At 54.1% G+C, this 23318-nt stretch overlaps 8 protein-coding genes across 8 annotated transcripts; 5 read left to right on the top strand and 3 right to left on the bottom strand.

The window, feature by feature from the left end:
- Nucleotides 1-8: 8 nt before the first annotated feature.
- On the top strand, nucleotides 9-1843 carry CCM_02987 (protein kinase; the record flags this gene model as incomplete). Its single annotated transcript, XM_006668139.1, has 2 exons — nucleotides 9-866; nucleotides 920-1843. 2 exons carry the CDS (start codon nucleotides 9-11, stop codon nucleotides 1841-1843), a joined length of 1782 nt encoding a protein of 593 aa, XP_006668202.1.
- Nucleotides 1844-2105: 262 nt separating this feature from the next.
- CCM_02986 (uncharacterized protein) lies at nucleotides 2106-3927 on the bottom strand (the record flags this gene model as incomplete). The annotated part of the gene is made up of 2 exons (XM_006668138.1): nucleotides 2106-3711; nucleotides 3758-3927. 2 exons carry the CDS (start codon nucleotides 3925-3927, stop codon nucleotides 2106-2108), a joined length of 1776 nt encoding a protein of 591 aa, XP_006668201.1.
- Nucleotides 3928-7515: 3588 nt separating this feature from the next.
- On the top strand, nucleotides 7516-8346 carry CCM_02985 (het-c; the record flags this gene model as incomplete). Its single annotated transcript, XM_006668137.1, has 4 exons — nucleotides 7516-7663; nucleotides 7741-7799; nucleotides 7867-7985; nucleotides 8052-8346. The coding sequence occupies 4 exons, from the start codon at nucleotides 7516-7518 to the stop codon at nucleotides 8344-8346; spliced, it is 621 nt and encodes a 206-aa protein (XP_006668200.1).
- A 217-nt stretch (nucleotides 8347-8563) lies between these two features.
- Nucleotides 8564-10816, bottom strand: CCM_02984 (uncharacterized protein; the record flags this gene model as incomplete). Its single annotated transcript, XM_006668136.1, has 5 exons — nucleotides 8564-8592; nucleotides 8655-9276; nucleotides 9338-9784; nucleotides 9843-10639; nucleotides 10705-10816. 5 exons carry the CDS (start codon nucleotides 10814-10816, stop codon nucleotides 8564-8566), a joined length of 2007 nt encoding a protein of 668 aa, XP_006668199.1.
- Nucleotides 10817-11926: 1110 nt separating this feature from the next.
- On the top strand, nucleotides 11927-13352 carry CCM_02983 (salicylate hydroxylase; the record flags this gene model as incomplete). Its single annotated transcript, XM_006668135.1, has 2 exons — nucleotides 11927-12973; nucleotides 13050-13352. 2 exons carry the CDS (start codon nucleotides 11927-11929, stop codon nucleotides 13350-13352), a joined length of 1350 nt encoding a protein of 449 aa, XP_006668198.1.
- Nucleotides 13353-13665: 313 nt separating this feature from the next.
- On the bottom strand, nucleotides 13666-14970 carry CCM_02982 (lipase, putative; the record flags this gene model as incomplete). The annotated part of the gene is made up of 1 exon (XM_006668134.1): nucleotides 13666-14970. One exon carries the CDS (start codon nucleotides 14968-14970, stop codon nucleotides 13666-13668), a length of 1305 nt encoding a protein of 434 aa, XP_006668197.1.
- A 2576-nt stretch (nucleotides 14971-17546) lies between these two features.
- On the top strand, nucleotides 17547-20192 carry CCM_02981 (aspartate--tRNA ligase; the record flags this gene model as incomplete). Its single annotated transcript, XM_006668133.1, has 1 exon — nucleotides 17547-20192. The coding sequence occupies one exon, from the start codon at nucleotides 17547-17549 to the stop codon at nucleotides 20190-20192; it is 2646 nt and encodes an 881-aa protein (XP_006668196.1).
- A 764-nt stretch (nucleotides 20193-20956) lies between these two features.
- CCM_02980 (cytosolic phospholipase A2 zeta) lies at nucleotides 20957-23308 on the top strand (the record flags this gene model as incomplete). Its single annotated transcript, XM_006668132.1, has 1 exon — nucleotides 20957-23308. One exon carries the CDS (start codon nucleotides 20957-20959, stop codon nucleotides 23306-23308), a length of 2352 nt encoding a protein of 783 aa, XP_006668195.1.
- Between the last annotated feature and the right edge of the window lie 10 nt (nucleotides 23309-23318).

Raw genomic sequence — 23318 nt, 5'->3', positions numbered from 1 at the left:
CTTGCAACATGGGCGACACCAACATCATCGCCCGCCTTTACGCATGGCCGCCACATAACAGACTTGCGGAGGAAGCTATCAAAAGGAGCGGTTTCGCGGTTTCGCCGCTCCATGAGTCATCCATCGCTCCTCCGTTTGGGCGCACCGAAGGCCTAGTGACACCCATCAATCCCAGCGCCGGTATAACACTCGATCAATCGCTGAATCCCCATATTCGGATCTCGTTCAACCATGTACCAAAGACATCTCATGGGCTCGTGTTTGGGTGTGGTAAGCAATGCGATGTCGTGCTGCCTGACGAGCGGAGCATCAGTGCCCATCATTTTAGCATCACCTTTGACGAGCAGTATCGCCTCATTGTGCGCGATCTAAACTCTACAGCCGGCACCGAGGTCATATTTGGGAAGGATGTCGGACACATTTCAGCAAAGTTTCCCCGAAGAAACTTCCAATGGTTGGTAGAAGGATCCTGCCGGATGCCTAGCAGCAAAGTGGTGATCCGCGTGGGCCTCAAACTCAGCTTCTACCTCGTCCCAGAGACACAGAGCATGCCGCAAACCGAGTACAAGATGAAAGTCGACAACTTTCGCCAAGGCTCCGGGACCGCTCAAGCTCTCTTCGCGTCCATCAACACTCGCCTACAATGTCAGCCGCAACCCGTGGTAGGAGCAATCGCGTCTAAACAAGACCCTATTTACCAAGAAATGGTCATCGGCAAAGGCGCATTCGGTAGGGCAAAGTACATGTGGAATGTCAGTACTGGGGAAGAAATGGTTCTCAAGGAACCCATCAACGAAAGCACAATCAGTCCAGCATGGCTACAGCGTTGGAAGGAAGAAGCGTACACCATGCGCAAACTCCATCATGTAAACTTCATCGATCTGCAAATATCTGGAATAATTGAGCTTACAAAACATAGGAAAACATTTTGAAGCTCTTGCATGACGAGTTCTGGCCTCGACCCCAGCTGTTCCTGGAATACTGCCCTGGTGGCCCGCTCACAGGTATCGCGCATGAGCTGAGCGCTGTTGAGATCCTTCAGGTCCTGCAGCAGTCTCTCGCAGGACTTCAATACGCTCACAAAATTGGCATTGCTCACCGCGACTTGAAACTCGACAACATTTTGGTGGCATCGCGAAGTCCACTGAAGATCAAGCTTGCCGACTTTGGGATTGCCAAAAGCGACGCCCAACTCCAATCGGTTTGCGGTACGCCCCCCTTCATGGCTCTAGATATTTGGGCTATGGAGTATCCTGACAAGGCACGGTACTACACCAAGCTCGTTGATATATGGGCGCTCGGCGTGGTCATCTACCATCTCCTGTTCGGAGTACCGGTCGGGTATGGGCCGGAACTCTGTGTCAAAATCGTTCGCGACCTGCGTACGTATCTGCAAACCAATCGCGGGACAATTGCAGAATTCTTGGCAAAGTACATGCTGAGGCTCCAAGAGGTAGACCGCTCTTCTGCTGCCGCATGCTACCGAGGCGCTATGGCACTCCCGACTCCCAACGACGAAATCCGGGGAAGCACAAAGGCATCTGCTGATTGCAACAGTACCGCGGAGGATACGCTTTCTGAAACCAACTTGCTGGATTGGCTCCAGGGGTCTACAAGACCTGGAACTAGAAAGCGGGCGGCGGGCGATGCTAGAACCTCGGAGTGCCGTTCCCAGCCACGCAAAAGGAATATTTCTACCAAGCAACGCGACGACAATTCGTCTGGTTGTGGTGGCTCAACCTCGAAACTTTGCTCGATTTCAGACGAGGAATGGAACTTGACCCAGCTCCCGACGGAGCAGAGCACGGTCACACAAACAGACCTCTCCGGATTGTTTTGGTAAGAGAACTTGACTCATTCAAACTGCTAGTCGGGCTTTTATCAACGGTGTGACAAGAAGACGTGATGTCACTGCGGCGTCCTCGCGAAAGGGAGTATGACAAGCGGTAGTCTCAGGATTCAATAAGCTTGGCTTTATATTTTGTGGGATTACTCAGCCTTTTCTAGATAAACTATTCGTACTCCTGTCTATTTATTCCAGATACAGTAGCAATCAAATTTCCAAAACAACATTCTTTACCATAATCTTGATAAGTGGTCATCTCCTATCCCAGCGCCGGCTTGGCGCGCTTCCTTCTACCGCGGCTTTCCCTACCAGATCCAGCCTCGACCTGGGTACTGTTGTCCTTCCTTTCTTCCTTCTTTCCCCTCTTTTCAGTCTGTAGTGCTTTTTTCGTGGACTCCTTCTGCTCCGGAATAGTACCTGCTACTTTCTTCTGCTGGGCCGCAATGCGAGCACTTCGGCGTGGTTGAGCGACGGCAGCAGAGTCTTGGCCGCTCCGGCTTCCACGCCTGTTTTGGGGAATGAGCGATGGCTCCTTTGATACTTTCACATTTTCCTCCTCTTTCTCTTTCGCTTTTCGCTTTATAGGGCGTCCCTTCTCTTCGGCATCTGTCTCGTCAGCCCGCGCACGCTTCTTGGTGTTGCTGAGTGCTGCAACACCGCCAGTCGCTTTCGCTTCCATTTCAGACTTGATGAGTGGAAATTGGTCAAGAATCCACTGGATCAGGGCTGGCTGCGAGTCAACAGCGGCTTTCGCTTCTTCGCAAGCATATATGTGGTTCCCAAGAGTGTTGATGGTATGATTCCGGTGATCAGCATCCTTGTACTCGGCCTCTGCTTGGGCCAGCTTTTCCAGAGCTTCATCTAGCTGCCGTGAGGTGCTCACACTGGCATCACCTGTATCTATCCGCTGCCGTACACATCCAACTAGAAGTTTTGCTTCGTCGACATGTTTCTGTGCCTCGCTGACCCTAGCATAGCGCTCCTCTATTCCATCCCAGCTTCCTAAATGCTCTGGAGTTTCATGGCTCGCCACCCAACTCTGAGATTGGATATACTTCCACTTCTCATCGCAAGCTATCTTATGCCGCTCATATTCACGAAGATATTTGTCTTGGCACCAACATTCAAAGCCAAGGTATTCGTACCACTCTTGCAGCGAATCTTGTCTCGTGAGATCTTGCTGCAGCGAAACTTGTTCTTTGAACCCATGAGCTGACAGACGTTTCTTGAGTGCTGCGTGGTATTCCGCAAAATTTGAGCAGCGCGATTCTCTGATGCAACCTCGGTCCTTGTTCTTCCTTTTCTGTCGAAGGTCCCACAAACGCCCTGGTTTCTTCAGAGACTCGGGATTGGCTTCGATCTCAGCAACACCTCTGCCGCCGTAATACTTTGTCAGGTAATCTTTCCTCTCTTGCACATGAGCATCAAAGTCTTCCTCCACTATGATGCCCCGATTGTGCAGCTGCCAGTTGCGAAACGTCTGGCGTTGTCGCCACTGCCTCTGAAAGACCTCCCAATCGCGACAAGAATGTGGCTCAGGATGTTTCCAGAACGGTTGAAGCAAATCGCGATATTGTTGTGGGTTTCCGGATATCTGTTCAATCATCTGTATCGGGTAGAGAGGCCTGCCCCCGTCTTTGATCAGGTTATCATACGCCTCTTTCTCGGCCACCACGGCCGATTCGACGGCATCTGGCGTCTCGTGTGATGTATCCGATCTAGAATTTGGAGAGGTTGGACGCTCCACCGCCAATTGGGACCAAGCGGTACGATCCACCTCCCCAATTGCGGCTAAGATTTCATCGAGCTTACCAACATCAAGAGGCATTGTTGTCTTCCTGGCTTGCAACAGCTGTTGGGCGGTTCTGCGCAGAGTGAGCTCGAGACTCTGAAGAGAAAGGGGGTTCTTACAAGACTCTCTTGCACATCTCTTGTCCATCACTACTATCGATATCAGGCAGGTCGTTGACGAGAATATCAGTGTCATTGATATCTTCCTGATGTTTCTTCAGCAGATCAATCAGCTCATCGTCGGAAAGCGCCAGGATAGCTTTGAAGGAAAACCCTCGGTCAGGCGACATTGTGCCTTAGTGAATGAAAGATATAAATCAGACGAGAAATATAGAGTACTGTGACGAGGAAAATAAACACAAAATGTCCTTCCAACTCAATGATAAAGGTTTGGCGGCGAAAAGGCGCTGGTCGCCGTGCCAAATTAAGATCATGGCTGTTTGTTTGCTCGGCAAGGACAAGTAGCTTAGATAAGAAGATCCCAGAGACACACGTACAAATCTGTAGGTAAAACAGCAAATCAATCAAGTTGGCACCAACACGAACGGGAGAAGGCAAAGTAGTAGCGCCGTATCTATCTGTTTGCCAGTCTCGGCAACGGGAGCGTGAGCCGGCTTTGTGGTACCTAGACACACCGCCGAAAGGTGCTGGTGCCCGTGTATCTAGCATCTAGAATGACAAAGGTGCAGACATCAACTTGTCACAGAGTTCTTAGTCAATTAGCTGACTGCGTTGTAGAAAGTTACGCATCAATGATGTGGGTAGCCTCTTCCAACAGGCCGGCCACTCTCCCGTGGTTTCCCTTTCAACGCCTCCCTGCTCTTTCAAGGCTGGCACTGTTGATACGTTTGAAGCCAGAATTCTTAGTATCAGTACTATTTCCGTGTCTGTGATCGCTGTGCGCCTCTTCCAGAGCCGACGCCTCGTTCCTCTCCGTTCGCTTCCATAAAGACAATGTCCGCGCTGCACATCATACATCATTTCGTCCTGAGATACACCAGAGTGTGGCTGTAACATGTCTTCAGTTTTCGGCGCCACAATGGCTGATGATGATGAAAAGCTCAATGACTCGATCCACGATGTTGATGCCCTTCGCGTAATGGGCAGCCGTGTCTTCGCCCGTCTCTATGCCTTCCCGCACGGCGACGAAGCTACCAACCGTCTCATCGAAATGGTATGCGGAGCCAAGGAGCCACGCATCACTTTGGACCAGAGCGAACGAGAGGGAACACCTTCCACAAAGCACCTCACCAAAGACGAGAGCGATTATGACGACCAGCCCTACATTGAGCTCAGTCTCGATCACATACCGAAATCGGACGAGGGTGTCATCTTTGGCAGAAGTGGGAAGTGCGACATTAGACTGCCTTACAGCGCCAAATGCAGTGCGAGGCAGTGTTGTATTACCTTTGACAATCAGAGGCGTCTGATCGTCAGGGACTTGATCTCCAGGAATGGCACCGAAGTTACATATTCAGGAGAGGGCACAGGTGAGCCTCGCAAAGGCTTCCGGTGGATTATTGGCGGCGACAAGCATGTGGATGACAAAGTCATTATTCTCCGACTGTCTGGAAACACGGCATTTCGAATTTTTGTCAACCTCGCACTCTTGGACAACATCCGCTCCGTTGCGTCACTAGTTGATGGATTTTGTGCCGGATCGAAGGCGTTCGAGGACGATTTAGCCGAGCTTGACGTAAAGACCAGTGCGAACACGGCAGCTGCGAGTGGGACACAGAGTCCTCACCTAGGAGATCTCTATTTGAGTAGAGAAATCGGCTCTGGCGCATTTGGCGTCGTCACACGCCGCTGGAATGTCAGCACTGGCGAGCAGACTGCCCTGAAGAAGCCCAACCCGGATCGAAACCACGACCATGACTCGCTAAGATGGAAAAGTGAAATACGAGCCATGAAGACTCTCAAACATGTAAGCCGAAATTGCCGTAGAGTTGTCAGCTTGTACTGATTCCCCTTTCTAGGAAAACATTGTGCCACTTCTCGAATCCAATGAGGATGCTTTGCAACTGATTATGCCATATTACCCCCTCATGAGCCTCCACGACAACTTGGAAAGGTTGACAAGCAACGACAAGCCAGAACTACTCAAGCAGTGCCTGGCTGGGCTCAAGTATGCGCACGGGAAAGGCATCGTCCATAGGGACATCAAACCGGAGAACATTCTCATAGAGAGTCTGCTACCGTTGAAAATCAGACTCGCGGATTTTGGAGAAGCCAAAGATGAATCGTTTTCTTCTCTCAAAACGTTCTGTGGAACTGGATACTACATGGCACCCGAAATTTTCAGTACCAGACATCATCACAATGTCCGCTATACACAAAAGTGCGATATATGGTCTCTGGGGGTAGTTATCAGTGAGACAATTGTTGGTATATTTGGCAGTGGCTGGTATTGCGGCGTCAAAGTCTGCAGCGAGATACGTCAGAACTTGGCGAGCAAGGCGCCTCGGAGCAGACTGGCAAATCTCTTGTTGAGCAGTATGCTGGTGATTGATTCCAAGCAGCGCAAAACAGCCGAACAATGCTACGAACTGGCTATGGCCCTGCCATGTGTGAGTGAAACAACGGGGGAAGAAGATGTCCCTCAGCTACAGCCGTGGGTTGCCATGTCTGCGGACCGCCTTCGGTTTTCTGGAACTGAAAGAGATCCCAGAGACGTCGAGACTGTGCGGCTCACAGCACCTGGTACAATTTCTGACGATAATGAGCATTATTCTCCCAAATTGTTCAGCAGCCGAGCTGAAGGCAAAACTTGGAAACGGCGGTTAGGGAACAGTTCCGAAGCGGAACAGAGCTCCCGTGAATGCAAGCGACAAGCTTCTCGTCTCACGAGGTCCATAAACATTCCCGATCAAAAGTCGCGTGCAGCTACAGACGACTCAGGTGTCGGGCTACAGACTAGAGCGTCTGAACTCGATCGTAAGACCCAAACTAAACAGCGCGATGAAGCAGCCACCTTCTCCTCTGTCACAAGCATTGCCAGCAGCCACAGCGTTGTGCGAGAGTTGCAGTTCCAGCTTTCTCGGGCCGAATCAGCCCACCGGCATGCAGTCGCATCTTCCGTTCCCAGCTCTCCGGTACAAAGATTCATTCAACACGTCTCGCCAGTGCTGCAGAGTATTGAGTGGCCAGTACCAGATAGCGGCAGCCAGAGGCCCGGGTCGATTCCAAAAGTGCCCTCGGAATGTAGCTCAGAGGCCGCCACTCCAACGGTCGCATCTTTTGCTGAGGTCGAGGCCTATAACGAGTAGGTCTGACACGACCTACGCATGAGGGAGGGGTCTGCCAGCTGGCGGTGATGGTGGTGGCATTGTAGGGCGACACGGACAACGACCACGATGTTGAGATTCTCGCCATGGAATTTTTAGCTGTCAAGTTGAACATGAAGCTTTTTGCCAAGTTACTTTTTAGTCTAATTTCATACAACACTATTTTCTTCTTTTCTTTTTTTTCTTTCAATAAATAGGCCTCAAAGACCTATTCCATATACTTCCTTCCCCAGCCATCTCACCGTATAGCATATTGCAGGTTTATTCTCAATTTTTCAGCCTGACAAAGTCATGCCATCATTGCCTTGCACTAATTCTACCAAATTTTCTACATCTTCGGTGAACAGATCCCGTCAGCCTCATCAGCCCATAAGCCTCGTTAGCGGCACAGGTACGCGTCCCCCCTCCGTCCCGTCTGCCCCGCATCGATCAAGGAACCCCTCACCAACCCAAGAGCAACGAGTGTCCCCTCGTCATAGCACCTCGGTCAGACTACACCGCCGCCGCCATTGAATATTCGCGCCTTGTGCTTGTCCAATTCTCTTCGTCTTTGCTCTAGAATACCGAACAACCCTCTCCGCCAAAGCAGTCATGTCCGCTCCCGTTATCCCTCCTGGTAGCACCATTGTGCAGTCCTTCAAGAAGTCCTTTGTCGATGTTCCCATTGATGAGGCGAATGGTCGCGCTATTGCCACCACCGAATTCCTCGAGGCTGCGGAGTCGCTGACGACCATCTTTGGTGAGTAGAAATGACATTGGCATTTTTTCCATCAAACCCCGAATGCAGAATCATGGCCGATTGACTCGCTCTGCTAGACGCCCTTGGATCCGTCGCTTTCTCGCCAGTCAAGAACGACATGATTGGCAACATCAAGGTACGACACTCAAGATCGAAGCACGGGATTCATGGAAATCGGCTGGTCTGACAGCGCTATCCCTTAGAAACTCCGCGATCGCCAGCTTGCCTCTCCCCTCGAGTCCGAGAACATCCAAGACCTCTGCCGCAACGAATTGAAGACTAAGAAGCACACTGCCACTGAGGGTCTCCTCTGGCTTGTCCGGTACGCCAAACCTACCGACCCCTACATCATGTATGAAAAGGATTGAAGACTCACCTTGTTGTATAGTGGACTTGAGTTTACCTGCCTCGCCCTGACCGCCAACACGGCCAAGCCCGATGAGGAGCTTGCTGACTCCTTCCGCGCCGCCTACGGCAGCACCCTCAAGCCTCACCACAGCTTCCTCGTCAAGCCCATCTTCAGCGCCGCCATGAGCGCTTGTCCATACCGCAAGGACTTTTATGCCAAGCTCGGCGACGACCAGACCAAGGTCACGAGCGATCTCCAGGTCTATCTCACTGCTCTCGCCAAGATTGTCGGTATTCTCAAGCAATTCGTCGACAGCAAGGAGGCCAAGTGGTAAATATAAACATGAAATTTAGCATAAAAATATATACGCCATTTTCTATCCCACAAGAATGGGCCAAGAATTCGCCCGAGACCTTGGCCGCTTTGTGCCTCGCAAGGTAAACGACGTTTGAACAACTTAGCGTAGATTTCAGTTTAAGTTAGCGTATTGGAAGCTGCGGCGACGCGGAAATTCGTCCTTCGAATCCGTCCTGGGACCTTGAAGCAAGGTGCTATCCATCGAGGGCTACGTGCTCCCTTCCTGATCCTATCTACAAATGTCTACTCAACCGGCGGACTGGAAGACTGCCGGCTGCGACACACGAGCCGCAATGGGAACGGCCAACTTGGAGTCGCGGTCCGCAAAGCGAAGTGAGATGGTATCGAAATCAAACTCGGCACGGATAAAGCCCGTCAAGCGAAAGCACGCAAATCCTTGCCTTCTTGTATGCGACTCATGGCCCTCTTCGCAGCTAGGACTGGCAGTCGCCCGGACTAGCTGTCGCACCGGGATTGTGCCCTGCTGAGGGTCATATTTCAGGCACAAGCATTTAGGTTGCATGTAAGTTCTGAGTTGATGGTGACCAATCCGATACTGTCCGACTACTCGTTGTGCGCCGTTGGTGTAATAAAGCATTAGGCCTCGAAGAACGCCAGCCGTTGGCTCCTCAACTATGTCTAAACGAACAAGATCATCGAGCGGCGCAAATGACGTCAGCTTGAAAGGATCGGGTTGGCCAAACGTCATTTCTCTTGGGAAATTTCTGATCTTTTCAGAATACAGAAACTCCGAGACTGGCTTCGAACTATACGCCCCGACACCTGACACAAAAGGGGCTTGTAGTCTTGTGAACAGAAGCTCTGGCTCTTCACCAAGTGGTATATATGGGCTTCTTAATGGCATGAGGAACCCAACAAAAAGCGTTCCAGCTAACTTGGTGTGGATCTAGCGAAAAGATGTGGTTAGAAAAAATAAAATCGATCGTGAACAAACTCGTTACACTTACCATCATACCGGGCCGTACTATACGCTGCTGCCAACCGTCTGTACTAAAGCCTATGGACAAGATCTTGTCGCCTGGCGGTAGAGGCACGTATGTCCAGGCAAGTTCTGAGAACTCCTCCATCGGGGATCCTCCGACCTCTTCTAGTACATCTGTATCGTATGGCAGTTGTGCAAGTGGGTTCCTCGGGTTATGGGCGGCAATGTGGGCGAGAAACGTGTTATGGAAGACAAATGTTATGCCAGTGGCTCCTTCGAGATACGCCGTCTGGAACCGGCTAGCAGACACCTGCTGGCCGCAAAAGCGACTCAACGGAGCGCCATCCTTGACCCAGTGGGACATATCATCGCGAAGTCCCGCTGAGCTTGACGGCTTCGGAGGAGGGAGCGGCATATCCCAAGTGGTGAAACCAGGATGACCGTCAGGTGTGTGAAGACGCGCTCGTCCACGCTACACAGTGAAGCCAGGTAAGCTTTGTATGTATGACCAACATGAGGCAGGTACTAACCTTGAAAATTAACTGGACAGACTGTAGCTCCTCCTCTTCGGCAACAACATATTCACGATCCTTGGACACAGGACTAGGCTGTAGCGAGGACGGCTTGGCGATGCGTTCAATTCGTCTGAGTCCTTGTGAATCGATGGTGAAACGTGTTAGCTGCTTCGTCTTGTCAGAGGGTCCACGTAATTCCGGAGATGAGTGGCCGCGTTTCCATGATGCAATTTCCAGCGCCGGTACCAAAGTATATCCATCTACTCCATCATGGCGGCGCTCAAAGGCAACGGTGGCTGCGCGCGCCGCCTTCCATAGCGGCGCGTCTTTTGAAAATTCGAAAATGTAGCTGACAATCTCCCATGGAAGGCGCATTACAAAATCCGATAGGCCTACCTTATTCAGTATGTAGGAAATTGCAGATTTACTGCACATAAATTTCTCGCGTGGCAGCGGCCGGATGCCCTGCAACGTTTTGGTACGATTCCAAGGCTGGCGCCACAAACCGAGAAACCAGAGGTACTGGGAAGCCTGGGAAGCCTGGGAAGCCTGGGAAGCCTGGGAAGCGTCCTGATTATGGCCAGTGCATGCCTTGTATAAGTGAAAGCAGTCGGCATGGATGACGGTACACTCCACACAGCGGCCGGGCGGCTCGGGCTCGACGTTGAAACGTGCGCCAACGGCCCAGTCGCCGATACGGACAACGGGCTCTGCGTCGTCCGGCTCGGTGCCTCCAGAGCCTGTGGCGCCATGGGGGAACACAAATGGGCGCGTAGTTTCTTGCAGGTTCATCGAGTCCGGGGTTGACACCACTGACAGGGCATCATCATCAGTGAGCTGGTTTGGGGGGCGAAAAAGCCTAGCCCACGGGACTTACACGCGTAGGCGAGACTATGCCGCTTGACAGGCCCAGCACACAACCCGCACTCAAACGGGAGATAGAAATGGCCGCGCCATGGAGGGTGGCTTTGGATGTCCGGCCGAGACATGGCAGCAGAAGCCCTTTTATCTACTCCCGCGGAGGAGGCAGGGGGATGTGACGCCGAGGGACTCGGGCAACAGCGATATGCCGTCTATTTAGGGTCGACCTGCAGCTGCTGCGAAGATTGTAGGCAACCGATGAGCCGAGAGACGCCATGTAGGTACTCGAGGGGCTTCACGGGGTTGTTCCGCAAACGCGCAGAGTGAGATGTAGATGGCAAAGGGTAGCCTTGGCACCGCAGCAGCCGAGCCCCCCGTTTGATGCGATGGCCGTGCTCCCAAAATCCAAAATCATGCCAAGTCCCACGGCGGAAATAGTCCGAAGAATAAGACGCGTACTCCGTACTGGATGAGGGGTTGTTCGGCTACGCGGAACAAGGGTACGCCCCGAAACCCATTGCGGTAACGACAGGTCTAGATGCCACCGCTATTTGACAGGGGGTTCTTTGTATTCTTTTTGTCTCGTTTGTGTGGCGTGTTACCGCACCAGGCTGTGGGAATGGGGTCTTGCTTCCTCGCACCAGATTGAGGCGGCGTGGTACGAGCACTCGGGCGTGGTGTGTGTGGTGTGTGTGGTGCGTGTGGTGTGCAGTGTAGTGTGTAGTGTCTGTCGCTGGTGTGGCGGGCACGAACCAGAGTACGACGTACCCAGCTTAATAATCAGTACATACATCTCAGCCTGCACGGCCCATCCCTCTCACCATCACCTCCCCAGCGGCCCATCTCTCTCCCCCCTTTTTATCTTGTTCAAGTTACGGTTTTGACGATTTACAGCTTGGAGATGAGATGCTCGTCTCTAGCGTCGCCGTTACACGTCGACGCTGCTTTTGTGGGCAAGGAGAACAGCGACTAAGTTGCATTCAGCATGGCGCGCTTGCGTGGTGGTTGCTTGCGTGGGTCAGAGAGCTGACACTGCTCGTCGGATTCGCATCGTATTTCACTTGAGCTGAATGACGGTTTGGATATTTGAGCCAGGCCATTCGCTCCCGGCAGTGGTCTCTGTCATTTGCGATATGCATCAAAAGGCTGGTCTTCGAGACATTACCCTGTCTCGCCACAGCACCGAGTACATCGAGAGCTGGCCGTCGCCACCCTGAGCATTGCATACAGTTGCAAAGATGACAGAGCCAACTGGCAAAAGAAAAAAAATCGAGAGCGATCCATTTCGCATCGTCATTGTTGGCGCCGGACCCGCCGGTCTCTCCGCCGCCCTCGCCATCGCCCAGCATCCGTCCACCACCACCAGCCCCGTTCGCATCACCGTCTTGGAGCTGCGTCGCGAGGTAAGGACCATTGGCGGCGCCGTCAACATGACACCGCTCGCGCTGCGTTACCTGGACGCTCTCGGTGCCGGCGCGCGCCTGCGACCTCGCGGCCACGCCGCCAGCGCCATTGAGCTCGTTGCGCACCGCACCGGCCGGCTCCTGGCTACGCTGTGGCCGGGCGTCGACGCCCTCCGTGTGCGCCGTCAGGCCGTCGTCGAGGCACTGACCGAGACCGCCCAGCACGACGTCGACGACCCCGAGGCGCTGCGGATCGTCTACGGGGCCAAGGTCCAGTCTTTGGAAGAGCGCGACAGCGACGTGCGCGTCACCTATACACAAGACGACGACGCCCCAGTCTCGTCGGAAGCGAGCATCCACGCCGACCTCGTCCTCGGCTGCGACGGCATTCACTCCCTCGTGCGGCGGCAGCTCGTCGAGCCCGGCCGTCCAGAGACCTACACGGGCAAGTGCGTCGCCTACGGCTTCATCCCCGCGACCGATGCCGACGCCGCGCGCTGGACCCGGCACGGCGGGCAACCGCTGGTTCAGCACACGACGCTTGTGCAGCACGGCGCTGAGTCGCTGCTGCTGGCCCGCCACCAACCCGCGTCGCTGGAGGAGACCACCAGCCTGTACCTCGCAGCCGTCATGCCCGTCCCGGTGCCGCCGGAGAAGGACGCAGGGAGCAGCCGCCTGGAAGGTTGGGCATTGCGCAAGGCCGCCGACAAAGAGAGCCTGCGGCGCGCCATTGCCGACATGTTTGCCGGTGGCGCCATCGGGTGTCTCAGCGAGGTGCTGGCGCGCTGCGACGATTGGTTCTTTTACCCGGTGCACATGCTGCCAGAGGGCGGAGTATGGTCCAAGGGCCGGGTGCTGCTTCTCGGCGATGCCGCGCACGCTGTGAGCGTTTCACTTTCCTCCGTTGCTTGCTTTCCAAGATATTTCATTTGCTAATTAGCGTGTTGCGTGCATATAGATGCCACCGCAGGGAGAGAGCACGGGTGTCGCCATTGAGGATGGAGTGCTGCTCGCGCACGTGCTGTCGCGGCGGCCGGCCGGCCGCAGCGTGCCGCAGATGCTCGCCGACTACGAGGTGCTGCGCCGGGCGGACGTTGCGGCGCTGCAAAAGACATCAATCGCTCGGTGGAACACACCGATGCCGGCGGGATGGGTCGGGCGCGTCATCATGGAGTGGATGACGTGGATTGTTGTGTCATATCTCAACTGGACGAGCAATCACTTTGCCCGGGATGTTCGGAACCTGTCTCTGCCGGAGTGAGGGTGGCGAATTCCGGGGGGTAGCTCTGATGTATTATGCTTGATTTTGCTTGCTTATCCGGTCAATGGCATTGGTATTGTATCATTGTATGTTCATCCGGAAAAAAATGTAGTGCTGAAATTGCAACGTAAATATTCCCGCCCCCTGCGCCTTTATTAATGCAACAATTCTATGTAATGCTGAATGATGTGCTCGTGACAAACCGTGTAGTGTATATACAGAAAAGACGACTTGCTTGTAACCATGAAAACAATCCCTGTCTCTATATTTCGAGTAGAGCCGACACAGAAAAAATAACAGGATCCGAGCCCAACTATTCTGCGGAGCGAGAGCGCTTAAAGTAGGTCGAGGGACGGAGGCGAAGTCGCTTTGTGGGCAACGAGAGCATCGAATCATTATCCGTGTCGTGGAATTGACCGAGCCAGTTGGCGATGGCAAGGGTTGCTTCGGTGTACTCGGTGGCAACGCTATCCTTGACAGTAGCCAATGGCAGGGGTTTGTCCCAGGCATGCTTTTCCTCGCCGACAACGCGAAGGGTCAGGGTCTTATCCGGACACGAACGAATGCGCTTGGCAAATCGCAGACCCTCTTGTAGCAGCATGTCGTACTCGCAGAGGCACAGATGCATTGGCGGTAGCTTAGCCAGAGTGGCATCGTCGATGAGGCCAGGGGATAGACGCCAGTCGTCACATTCTTTTCGGGGTATGTGAGGATGAACGTACGAGACGTCAATGAGGTCCGTAAGACCGGGTGACAGTGTCAGGTCGGGGCGGTGGCAAGTGCTGCGCTTCTCCGGCCGTGTGACTGTCCAGTCGAGCACAGGGTAGAAAAGGGCGAGACCGGCGATCCTGGGCACAGGCTGGGGTAGCTTGTAGTTCCAACGTTGAGGCTCCTGTAGTATAATCCAACTAGTCAACGCGTTTGAGGCGCCGGCAGAGAAGCCGGATAGAATGATGCGATTGGGATCGAAGCCGAACTCGTCGGCACGGGCAGCAATTTGCAGAATAGAGTCGACGCAGTCCTCGGTAGGAGTAGGAAAGGGGTGGCCTGGGGCGAGTCTGTAGTTGACGGAGAAGACGACAGCGTCGATTGATGTCATGACGGCGGCAGCCCAACGACTGTCATCAGTGCCGGCTCCAAGGATCCAGCCACCGCCGTGGAAGTTGATGACGGCGGCACGAGGTCCGAGGGCGAGGCGCGGCGGGGTCCAGATATCAACCTTGATCTTGTCCTTGCCAGGAAACGCAGAAAGGGTAGAATCCAGCCAGACACATTTACTGGGCACCGGGGCAGCGGGTACAGTGCGATTGGCGAGACTAAAGGCGAAACCGGCGGCAGAGCGGATGGCGTGTGCTCTCATGGAAATGTACCATCGTGAACTATTGGCGAGAGGGTTGACGTAATCGACCCTGTCGGCCTCGACAACATCGGGGATCTTTTCCAGGTGGTCATAGTTGTTGGATGAGCTGAGCTGAATAGCGGTAGGTTCGATGATGGTTGGTATTTGGTCATGGACAGCTTGTGTGGCCTTGCCGCCTTTGTTGTGCGGTTTGGACTCGATGAGGATGGCGTTTTCGTTGGGAGCATCACCAGCGACGTCGGAAGGCAGGAACGGCATAGCGTGGGGGACCAGGGGTGTGGTTGGACAATCAATCGAGAGTGGCCTGGCTCGCCAGGGGGGCAGGTCGCGTCAAAGAGATGCGCTGGGCAGAATTGTTGATGAAAGAATGACTGTGACAAGTGTGTATGACGATCGTATTAATGGGAAGGATTGTGAAATGTCGAGAGCAGGAAACCGGGCGGTGGGAGGAAGTTGGTCAGCGCCTCATCGTACTCGTAACAGGGCAGCCAAGCGGTCCGGGTTGTAGACTGGGGCACAGCCGAACCTAAAATCACTGGATGCGAGGCTGTGGTGAGAGCAGCGCGACTAGTTTCTAGTTGGTAGTAACTCGCAGTTGACATGGGTTCGGCTTGGGGTCGTTTCTCAATACCTCGAGAAATGGTCAGCCAGGAAGCGGACTCTGTAACTAATGTGAAAGCGTTGGGTACCTAGGTAGGCATTGCGAATGGAAGCAGCGCTGCACCCGGCCGCCAGTACAGGGTAACGTTTGGTGCCGGAACTGCCAGTGCCTCGGTGGCGTATCAAGTGTGGCGCAAAGCGTCATTCGTATTCGTGGCTACCCTGCGTCATGGACTCGTTCATAATAATCCTCTCGTCATTGTTGGCCATGACAGTCTCGTTGAACAAGGCTTGCAATCCGTCTCTTTCATTCATGCATGACCATGAACAACGGACCGCAGCGTGTCGCACAAGAAGCAGTCGCTCACTCACATCTGACGTTGACGATGACGGTGCCACAGCAACAGCGGCCGCCCAGCATATACAGGCACCATCTCCAGGGCACGCACACCCATCGCGGTCGGCTCCTATAATGGCACTTGCTCGCAGGTCAAGGATGAAGCGATAATAATACTTGGTTCCGAAATGGCGGGCCTTGATGCTTTAAAGGTGGAACAATGCGCCTTGATGCCCAAGGTTCTACGGCCCCGATGACCCGATACCCCGACGATGCTGCCGGTCAGCGCGGCATATTGACTCTCGAGTCACGAGATGGTCATGCGCGCGGAAAAGTCCAATGGTAAAGACAACGGATGGTTAGCGCATGAAAGGATGGTATTACGGCGCGTGATCCGCGCGTTCCCGCGTCCTTGCTCTCAAGGCTGTTTGTACCTATCTTAGCTTCGTACCATGAGCTACGGGCCTGAAAGAAACACCAAGAAAGCCGCTTTCAGGGGTCGCTACACAAGAGACATGACAACTGGTTCAAGGCTCGGATATATCAAGCAAACCATCTGATCAGACCCAACGTCACTTGATCAGAAAAAGTGAGAATCAGAATTCAATCGTGCAGAATCGGAAGCGAGGCACGGCAACGCCGGAAACAGCACTCTCAAATGTGGACTCCGAGCGCTGTGGGGCGACCCTTGTTCACTGTAGTTATTCTTCGCGCTAATAACACGGCGGACTTACGGAAACCTGGTAGGTACCCGGCTCCGTGTGCGGCTGCCACGTGAGTAGAAAGAAGAAAATGAGACGGAAGAGAAAAAACCCCAACACTTGAATGCAATGGATTGATTCAATGGTATACTACTCTCTTTTAAAATGCTGATGAAAATAGTAGTAATCATCTTTGCCTACTAAGGTATACTGCGTGCTTGGTCATCAAGTGCCAGCCTTACAAATACCTAGTAAGCTTCGGGCAACCCGGCTGGTCGTTATCCAACTAGAAATCACGGTGGCTTGATATGATAAAAATTTGCCTGGATTTATGTAACAAGCTCATTTGAAGGGCAAAACGCAGTTTCTGCGCCGTGGTGCCCCCGGTACACCCGGAAACTACCTGGGTATGTACCTACGGTAGCATAGTTACTAAGGCTGGGGAGTCCACTAACAGCAACAAGCTCACCATGATGGTCACTAAACCCGCCAATAAGAGGAGATTTCTTTTGCCCTTAACCGCATTACGGGTATCGATCAAGTAGGCCGACAACTGCCATGCTATGTACCTGGCTACCTACCTAGGTAGCTAGACACGACTGAAGACAAGCATGGGTGTGAAAAGCTCGTGACAAGGAATTCCATCCGTCTCCTGCCTCCCCACCCGCCGACCGCCAGCGGTTGACAGGTTAAAACTTTGGCAAATCCCCTCCTCTTTTGCCCAATTCCGTCTTGCTCCTGTCAACCTTTCCTGCCTCGTCCACAGCTACCGCCGTCCCCTGCTCTCTCCGAGATCTATCTTCGAAACATTCTACAGCAATGCAACAAGGCTAGCCAAGGCCAAGTCCCATCTAATAATACATCGCCGGCCCTGTCGGAACCGGACCCTCTGCTCCCCTCTGCCCCCTCCAAGCTCCTCGTACATGCTGTACTACCCCGCCAGGCCACCACACGTCCCGCCACTATTTTTGTTCTGCCAAGACGACATCATTACATCAACGATCTGCATCGCGGCCGACCTGCCTCTCTTCGTTTTTCCCAGCGTTATTCACGCCCGTGCCTGATTCTTGGGGTTCCTTGCCACCTATAGGGCTCCTAGCTCCCGCTCGTCTCTCGACTTGCCTACTTCACTCCCAGACTTTCTCTTCTCGACATCACCCACCCCCCCCATCGCTCCCACATCACACGTCTGCATCATGGCGGACAGCAACAGCAACAATTCTGGCGTCACCAGCCCCGTGTCCTCTGCTTTTGGCATGCACAAGGGTGGAAGCCCGCGAAATAGCGCCCGCCACAGCATGGTCATTCCCAGCCCCGATAAGCTGAGCCTCGACCAATTGTCCCTCGACAAGAGACACCTGGACCTCCGTGACGAGGTTCGCGCTCAATCACCCTCTCGAACCGCTGTCCACTCCGAGGCTACCCGCAGAATTCTCGCCGGTCTCGATGGCGGCTCCGAATTCAGCAAAACGTCGGGCTCGGGGCGCTCCAGCATGGATAGCGTCCGTAGCACCTCCAGCGCCGACTGGCCAACTCACCCGGGGGAGCTCAATACCATAAGCCAGCTCGCCTCTCTGCCCATTGGCACAGAGGTCAACTTTAGAGCCCGAATCCATACCCAGCGGCAGCTCTCCAAGGCCCTCGACTTTCTCCTCCTACGCGACCAGACTCAATCTGTCCAAGGTCTGCTCACCCGCGACAACATGGACATGGTCAGCTGGGTTCAGAAGCTTCAACCAGAGTCCTTGATTCAAGTCTGCGGTACCCTGAAAGCCCCTCCTGAGCCCATTCGTTCTGCTACTATCCAAAATGTCGAGGTCGAGATTCAAGCTCTACACCTTGTCACCGCAGCCCACAACGCACCCTTTAGCAATTATAAACCCCCCGAGTCTCTGCGCAACCGCATGGCCGCCCGTATCCTCGACTTGAGACACCCAGCCAACCACGCCCTCTTTCGCATTCGCTCCATGGTCACCTCAAAGTTCAGAGAAACTCTCGAGAATCAAGGCTTCGTTGAGATTAATACTCCCAAGCTGCAGCCTGCAGCCACGGAAAGCGGTGCCGCGGTCTTCAAGGTCAACTACTTTGGCCGCAACGCCTTCCTCGCCCAAAGTCCCCAGCTTGCCAAGCAGATGGCCGTCTCGGGTGACTTTGGCCGTGTTTTCGAAGTCGGCCCAGTCTTCCGCGCCGAAAACTCAAACACCCATCGTCACTTGACAGAATATACCGGCCTGGATATCGAAATGGCCATTGAGCACGACTATCACGAGGTTATCGACGTTCTTGATGAGTTCCTCAAGTCTGTCTTTAGAGCCGTCTACTCCATGCCCGAGGTCGCTGTCGTGCAAAAGCGCTGGCCGAGCAAGGAATTCAAGTATCTCGATCAGACTCTCATTCTAGACTTCCGCGAGGGTATCAAGATGCTCCGCGACGACGGTCGCAATGTCGAGGAAGAGGATCTGTCCACTCCCGACGAGATGCGTCTTGGCGAGCTTGTCCGCGAAAAGTTTGACACAGATTACTACATTCTCGACAAGTTTCCTGCCAATGCCCGTCCCTTTTATACTCACAAAGACCCCGAAGACCCCTTCTGGACCAACTCATTCGACATCTTCCTCCGTGGTCAAGAGATCTGCTCTGGTGGCCAGCGCATCCATGATGCCCAGGAGCTTCGAACGAACCTAGCCGCCGCCGGCATTCCTGAAGAGGGCATGGAGGATTACCTCGCTGCTTTCGACCTCGGCGCACCGCCCCATGCTGGTGCTGGTCTCGGTCTGGAGAGAATTGTCGCCTGGATGCTCGAGCTCGGCGATGTCCGTTACGCGTCTCTGTTTCACCGTGATCCCAAGTCACTTCCCGAGCGCAAGCTAACCTCGCTACCCCACATGGATGCCGACACGACTAAGACGCTGGAGTCACCACCGTCGGTCGAGAACCTCATTGCCAACTACGGTGATGCTTCCAACACCTCCTGGCTAGACGAGAGATTCATCATTTGGAGACACAGTACCGGTGCAGCCATAGGTTATGTAAGACAAGGAAAATTCGCCATGGTGACGGGCGACCCTCTCTGCGACGCCTCGCAGTACAAGGCCGTCACTACCGCTTTTATCAAATACGTCACAACCGAGCTGCAGCTCATTCCCATCTGGATGCTTGTGTCGTACGAAGTACAAAAGATTCTCGGCCGGGAGATTGGCTGGCGCACACTATCCTGCACAGAGGAGCAGCGCGTCAACGCCGACAAGATTGCCACCAACAACGACGGTCCAAAGGCGCGCCGCGTCGAGCGCGAGGGCGTCAAGGTCCATGAGGTCAAAGCCGACGATGACTTTATCCGCCGTGCGGACCCCGCCATTGAAGCCTGGAAAGGCAACCGGAAGGGCAAGCAGGTCCACCTGACCGAGGTGCGGCCCTGGGTGGACAAGGAGCATCGCCGCTACTTCGCCGCCGAAAAGGACGGTAAGGTCCAGGCTATGGTGGTGCTCGCCAAGCTGTCGCCCAAGCACGGCTGGCAGGTCAAGTGGGCGCTCGACTTTCCCGGCGCCGTGAATGGCGCCATCGAGGTACTCATCGGCCTCGCCCTCTCGAGCGTCTCGGGCCAGGTCACCTTTGGCGCCGGCGTCTCCCAGAAGCTCACGGCCGGCGAACACCTCCACGGCATCCGCGCCCGCTTCCTCGCCACCACCTACAGCTCCATTGTCGAGAGCCTTGGTCTCCGCCGCAAGGCCACGTTTCGCAGCAAGTTTGGCGCCCTCGGCGAGTCCGTCTACATTTGTTACCCCAAGCACGGCGTCGGCCTGCGCGACTTGCGTGAGATTGTCAAGTTTTTCCAAGATTAAAAAAAAAAGAAAAACAGCTCTAGACTACATAGTCAAAGACCAACCTCTTGTCCAATCTTCTTTTTTTGGTCTAACTTGCATATTCTGCATTTACAGTGGCGAACATGTCTTCTTTTACGTACAGATTTGGTCGGATAGATTAGATTTACTTTGTTCCCTTTTTCGCGGTTGGCACTGATGATGCAAATGGGTTTCTTTTATGGGGACGGTAGTGGTTGAGCATGATACCAATGACATAGTCTTTTCTTAACATGCTCAATTTCTTGACGTGATGTATCTCATTTCCACCGTTGGATATGTTTTGTTTGCTCGACCAGTTTACAAGTGACTCCTGAATTGCATGTGTTAATGCGCCACTGTGGACTTTAGCCCGCTGAAGAGCCTTCAGGGTGGGGCTTTAGTGACGTACCCTGTATTACAGGTATTAAAGAGGAAATAAGATGACAAGGATGAGAATTGTAGAGATGATTATAATTACAATGATAAAGATTACATGAAACAATGTTGAGAAAGACGGAGTGTACTACTCGCTGGTAGTTTATTGCATGTCCCTCGTGATCTGATGCAAATGCTTCAACCTTGCCGAGGGTCAGAAATTCCAGATGAGGCTAGCCCGCAGCCATCAGCGACAAGTTGGCCGATCACGATTCTGCCCGTTGCGCCTGTGCGCCGTGCTCATTGTTTTCTCACCAGACATCAACCCTTCGCCGTGACAAAAAAAATACGTCCGCCTCAGGGCGCCGTAACCAATCTCAACCGCCAACATGAAGCACCCGGGTGCCATCCTCGGCCACTTGGCCGCCAACGGCCTCCGTCCAACCGCCGTTGGCCGGGCCGGCTTCTCCCCTCTGCAGCCAAGACTCTCCAACGGCCTGTTCACGGCCGCCAAGAAGCGACCCCGCGTGTCTGCCACCACGCCCGTGGTCGCGGGGGCCTTTCTCACCTGGCTGTTCTACCCCACGGACGACTTTCGCCGTCTGTCCGGCCAGCAGGGACAAGCCAACCTGGTCCACACCTCTGCCGGCACCAAGACCGACAACAACGCAGCAGCGGAAGAGGCAGACGAGACGTCGGAGAGCGACAAGGTCGGTGAGCCAGCTCAAGAGACTGCTTGGAGCCACTTCACAAAGGGTCTTGAGGAGCGCTCTGCCGCTGCGGACAAGGAATGGGCAGCCTTTTCTGAAAAACTTGTTGGTTTCATCTTGCCCGAGTGGTCGAGACAGATCCCGGGCTACATTCGCAAGCTGCAACACGAACTCTCTGATGCCCCCGGGTCTCTCGCCGAGGACTTGTGGGCAGAGGCTCATGATGCCTCGGTCAACCCAGAAATTCAGTATACGGCTACGGTCCGCGTTTCGGAGGACTTGTGCCCAGACGAAAAGGAGTTCCTAGAGCGCCGAAAGAAGAAGACGAGAGCTGCTCTCGCCAAGTATCTGGATATCGACGAAAAGGACATTCATCCAGATGACATTCCCACCATTGCCATGTGCGGCTCCGGTGGCGGTCTGCGCGCTCTGGTGGCTGGAACCGGCTCTCTTCTTGCTGCCACCGAGGATGGCTTGTTCGATTGTGCTACTTACACTGCTGGTGTCAGTGGCTCCTGCTGGCTGCAGCTTCTCTATCTCACTTCTTTCAATAAGGGCAGTATCCCTTCGCTTCTAGAGCACCTCAAAGCCCGCACTTGTACTCATATTGCCTATCCTCCTGTTGCCTTGCAAGCATTTACTTCCCTTCCAACTTCACGACCTCTGCTGAGCGGCGTCATTGAAAAGATTCGCGGCGATAAGAACGCTAATTTTGGTCTCGTTGATATCTACGGCCTGCTTCTTGGTGCCCGATTTCTTGTCCCAAAAGGTGAACTGGGTGTCAACGACCGCGACTTCAAGATTTCCAACCAAAGAGAAATTCTCAAGGACGGGGATCGCCCGCTTCCCATCTACACTGCTGTTCGACACGAAATCCCTGGTCTGGAAGAAGGCAAGGATAAGACCAAGTCCTCCAAGAGCCCCGCCACCACCAAAAAGGAGCTCGACAAGGCTGAGGAAGAAGCCTGGTTCCAGTGGTTCGAAATTACCCCTTATGAGGTCTTTTGCGAAGAGATTGGCGCCGGTATTCCTACATGGGCCCTCGGGCGACGATTCAAGGATGGCAAGGATGTGCCGCTCGAGCACGGCTTTCACCTTCCCGAGATCCGCGCACCTCTGATGATGGGCATCTTCGGAAGCGCCTTTTGCGCCACTCTGAGCCACTACTACAAAGAAGTTCAGCCCATAGTCAAAACCCTGACCGGATTCGGCACCATTGATCAGATGATTTCAGAGCAGGACGTTGCCCTCGCCAAGGTACATCCCATTGACCCTGCAACTATCCCAAACTACGCCTATCAAATGTACGGCAAGCTCGCCAAGACGGCCACGCCTAGCATGTACGAAAATGAGCACATTCAGCTCATGGACGCTGGCATGTCCAACAACCTGCCCATCTATCCCCTACTCCGCCCTGGCCGCGACGTTGACATTCTCGTCTCGTTTGACGCCTCGGCCGACATCAAGACGGACAACTGGCTGGCTGTTGCCGACGGCTACGCGCGCCAAAGAGGCATCAAGGGCTGGCCTATCGGTGTGGGCTGGCCCCAAGACGAGAAGAAGGCCGTTGCCGAGATCAAGGCTGCCGAAGCGCACTCCACAGCCCAGGCCGACGCCAAGATTGAGCAGGCCAAAGAGGAGCAGAAGCAGCAGGACCAGCGCAAGAAGAGTAGCGAACTCGGCTACTGCACCGTCTGGATCGGCACCACCGAGGAACGCACGACCGAAGAAGGCCACCCCGCCACCCAGCCCATCTCCGAAGCGGAGCACTGGCGCCTGACGGACCCCAACGCCGGCCTTGCCGTCGTCTACATGCCCTTTTTGCCCAATAAGAAGGTGCCCGGCGTCTCCCCGGCCGAGAGCGAGTTTATGAGCACCTGGAACTTCATCTACACGCCCGAAAACATTGACGATGTGGTGCGTCTTGCGCGCGCCAACTACGACGAGGGCAAGGCGCAGATTCGGAACACGGTACGAGCTGTGTACGAGCGCAAGAAGCAACTGCGGTTGAAAAAGGAGGAGTCTGTCTAAGGAGTAAAGA

This window comes from Cordyceps militaris, assembly GCF_000225605.1.
Source record: "Cordyceps militaris CM01 unplaced genomic scaffold CCM_S00002, whole genome shotgun sequence".
NCBI classification, from domain to species: domain Eukaryota; kingdom Fungi; phylum Ascomycota; class Sordariomycetes; order Hypocreales; family Cordycipitaceae; genus Cordyceps; species Cordyceps militaris.
This window is presented reverse-complemented; position numbering and strand designations above follow the sequence as displayed.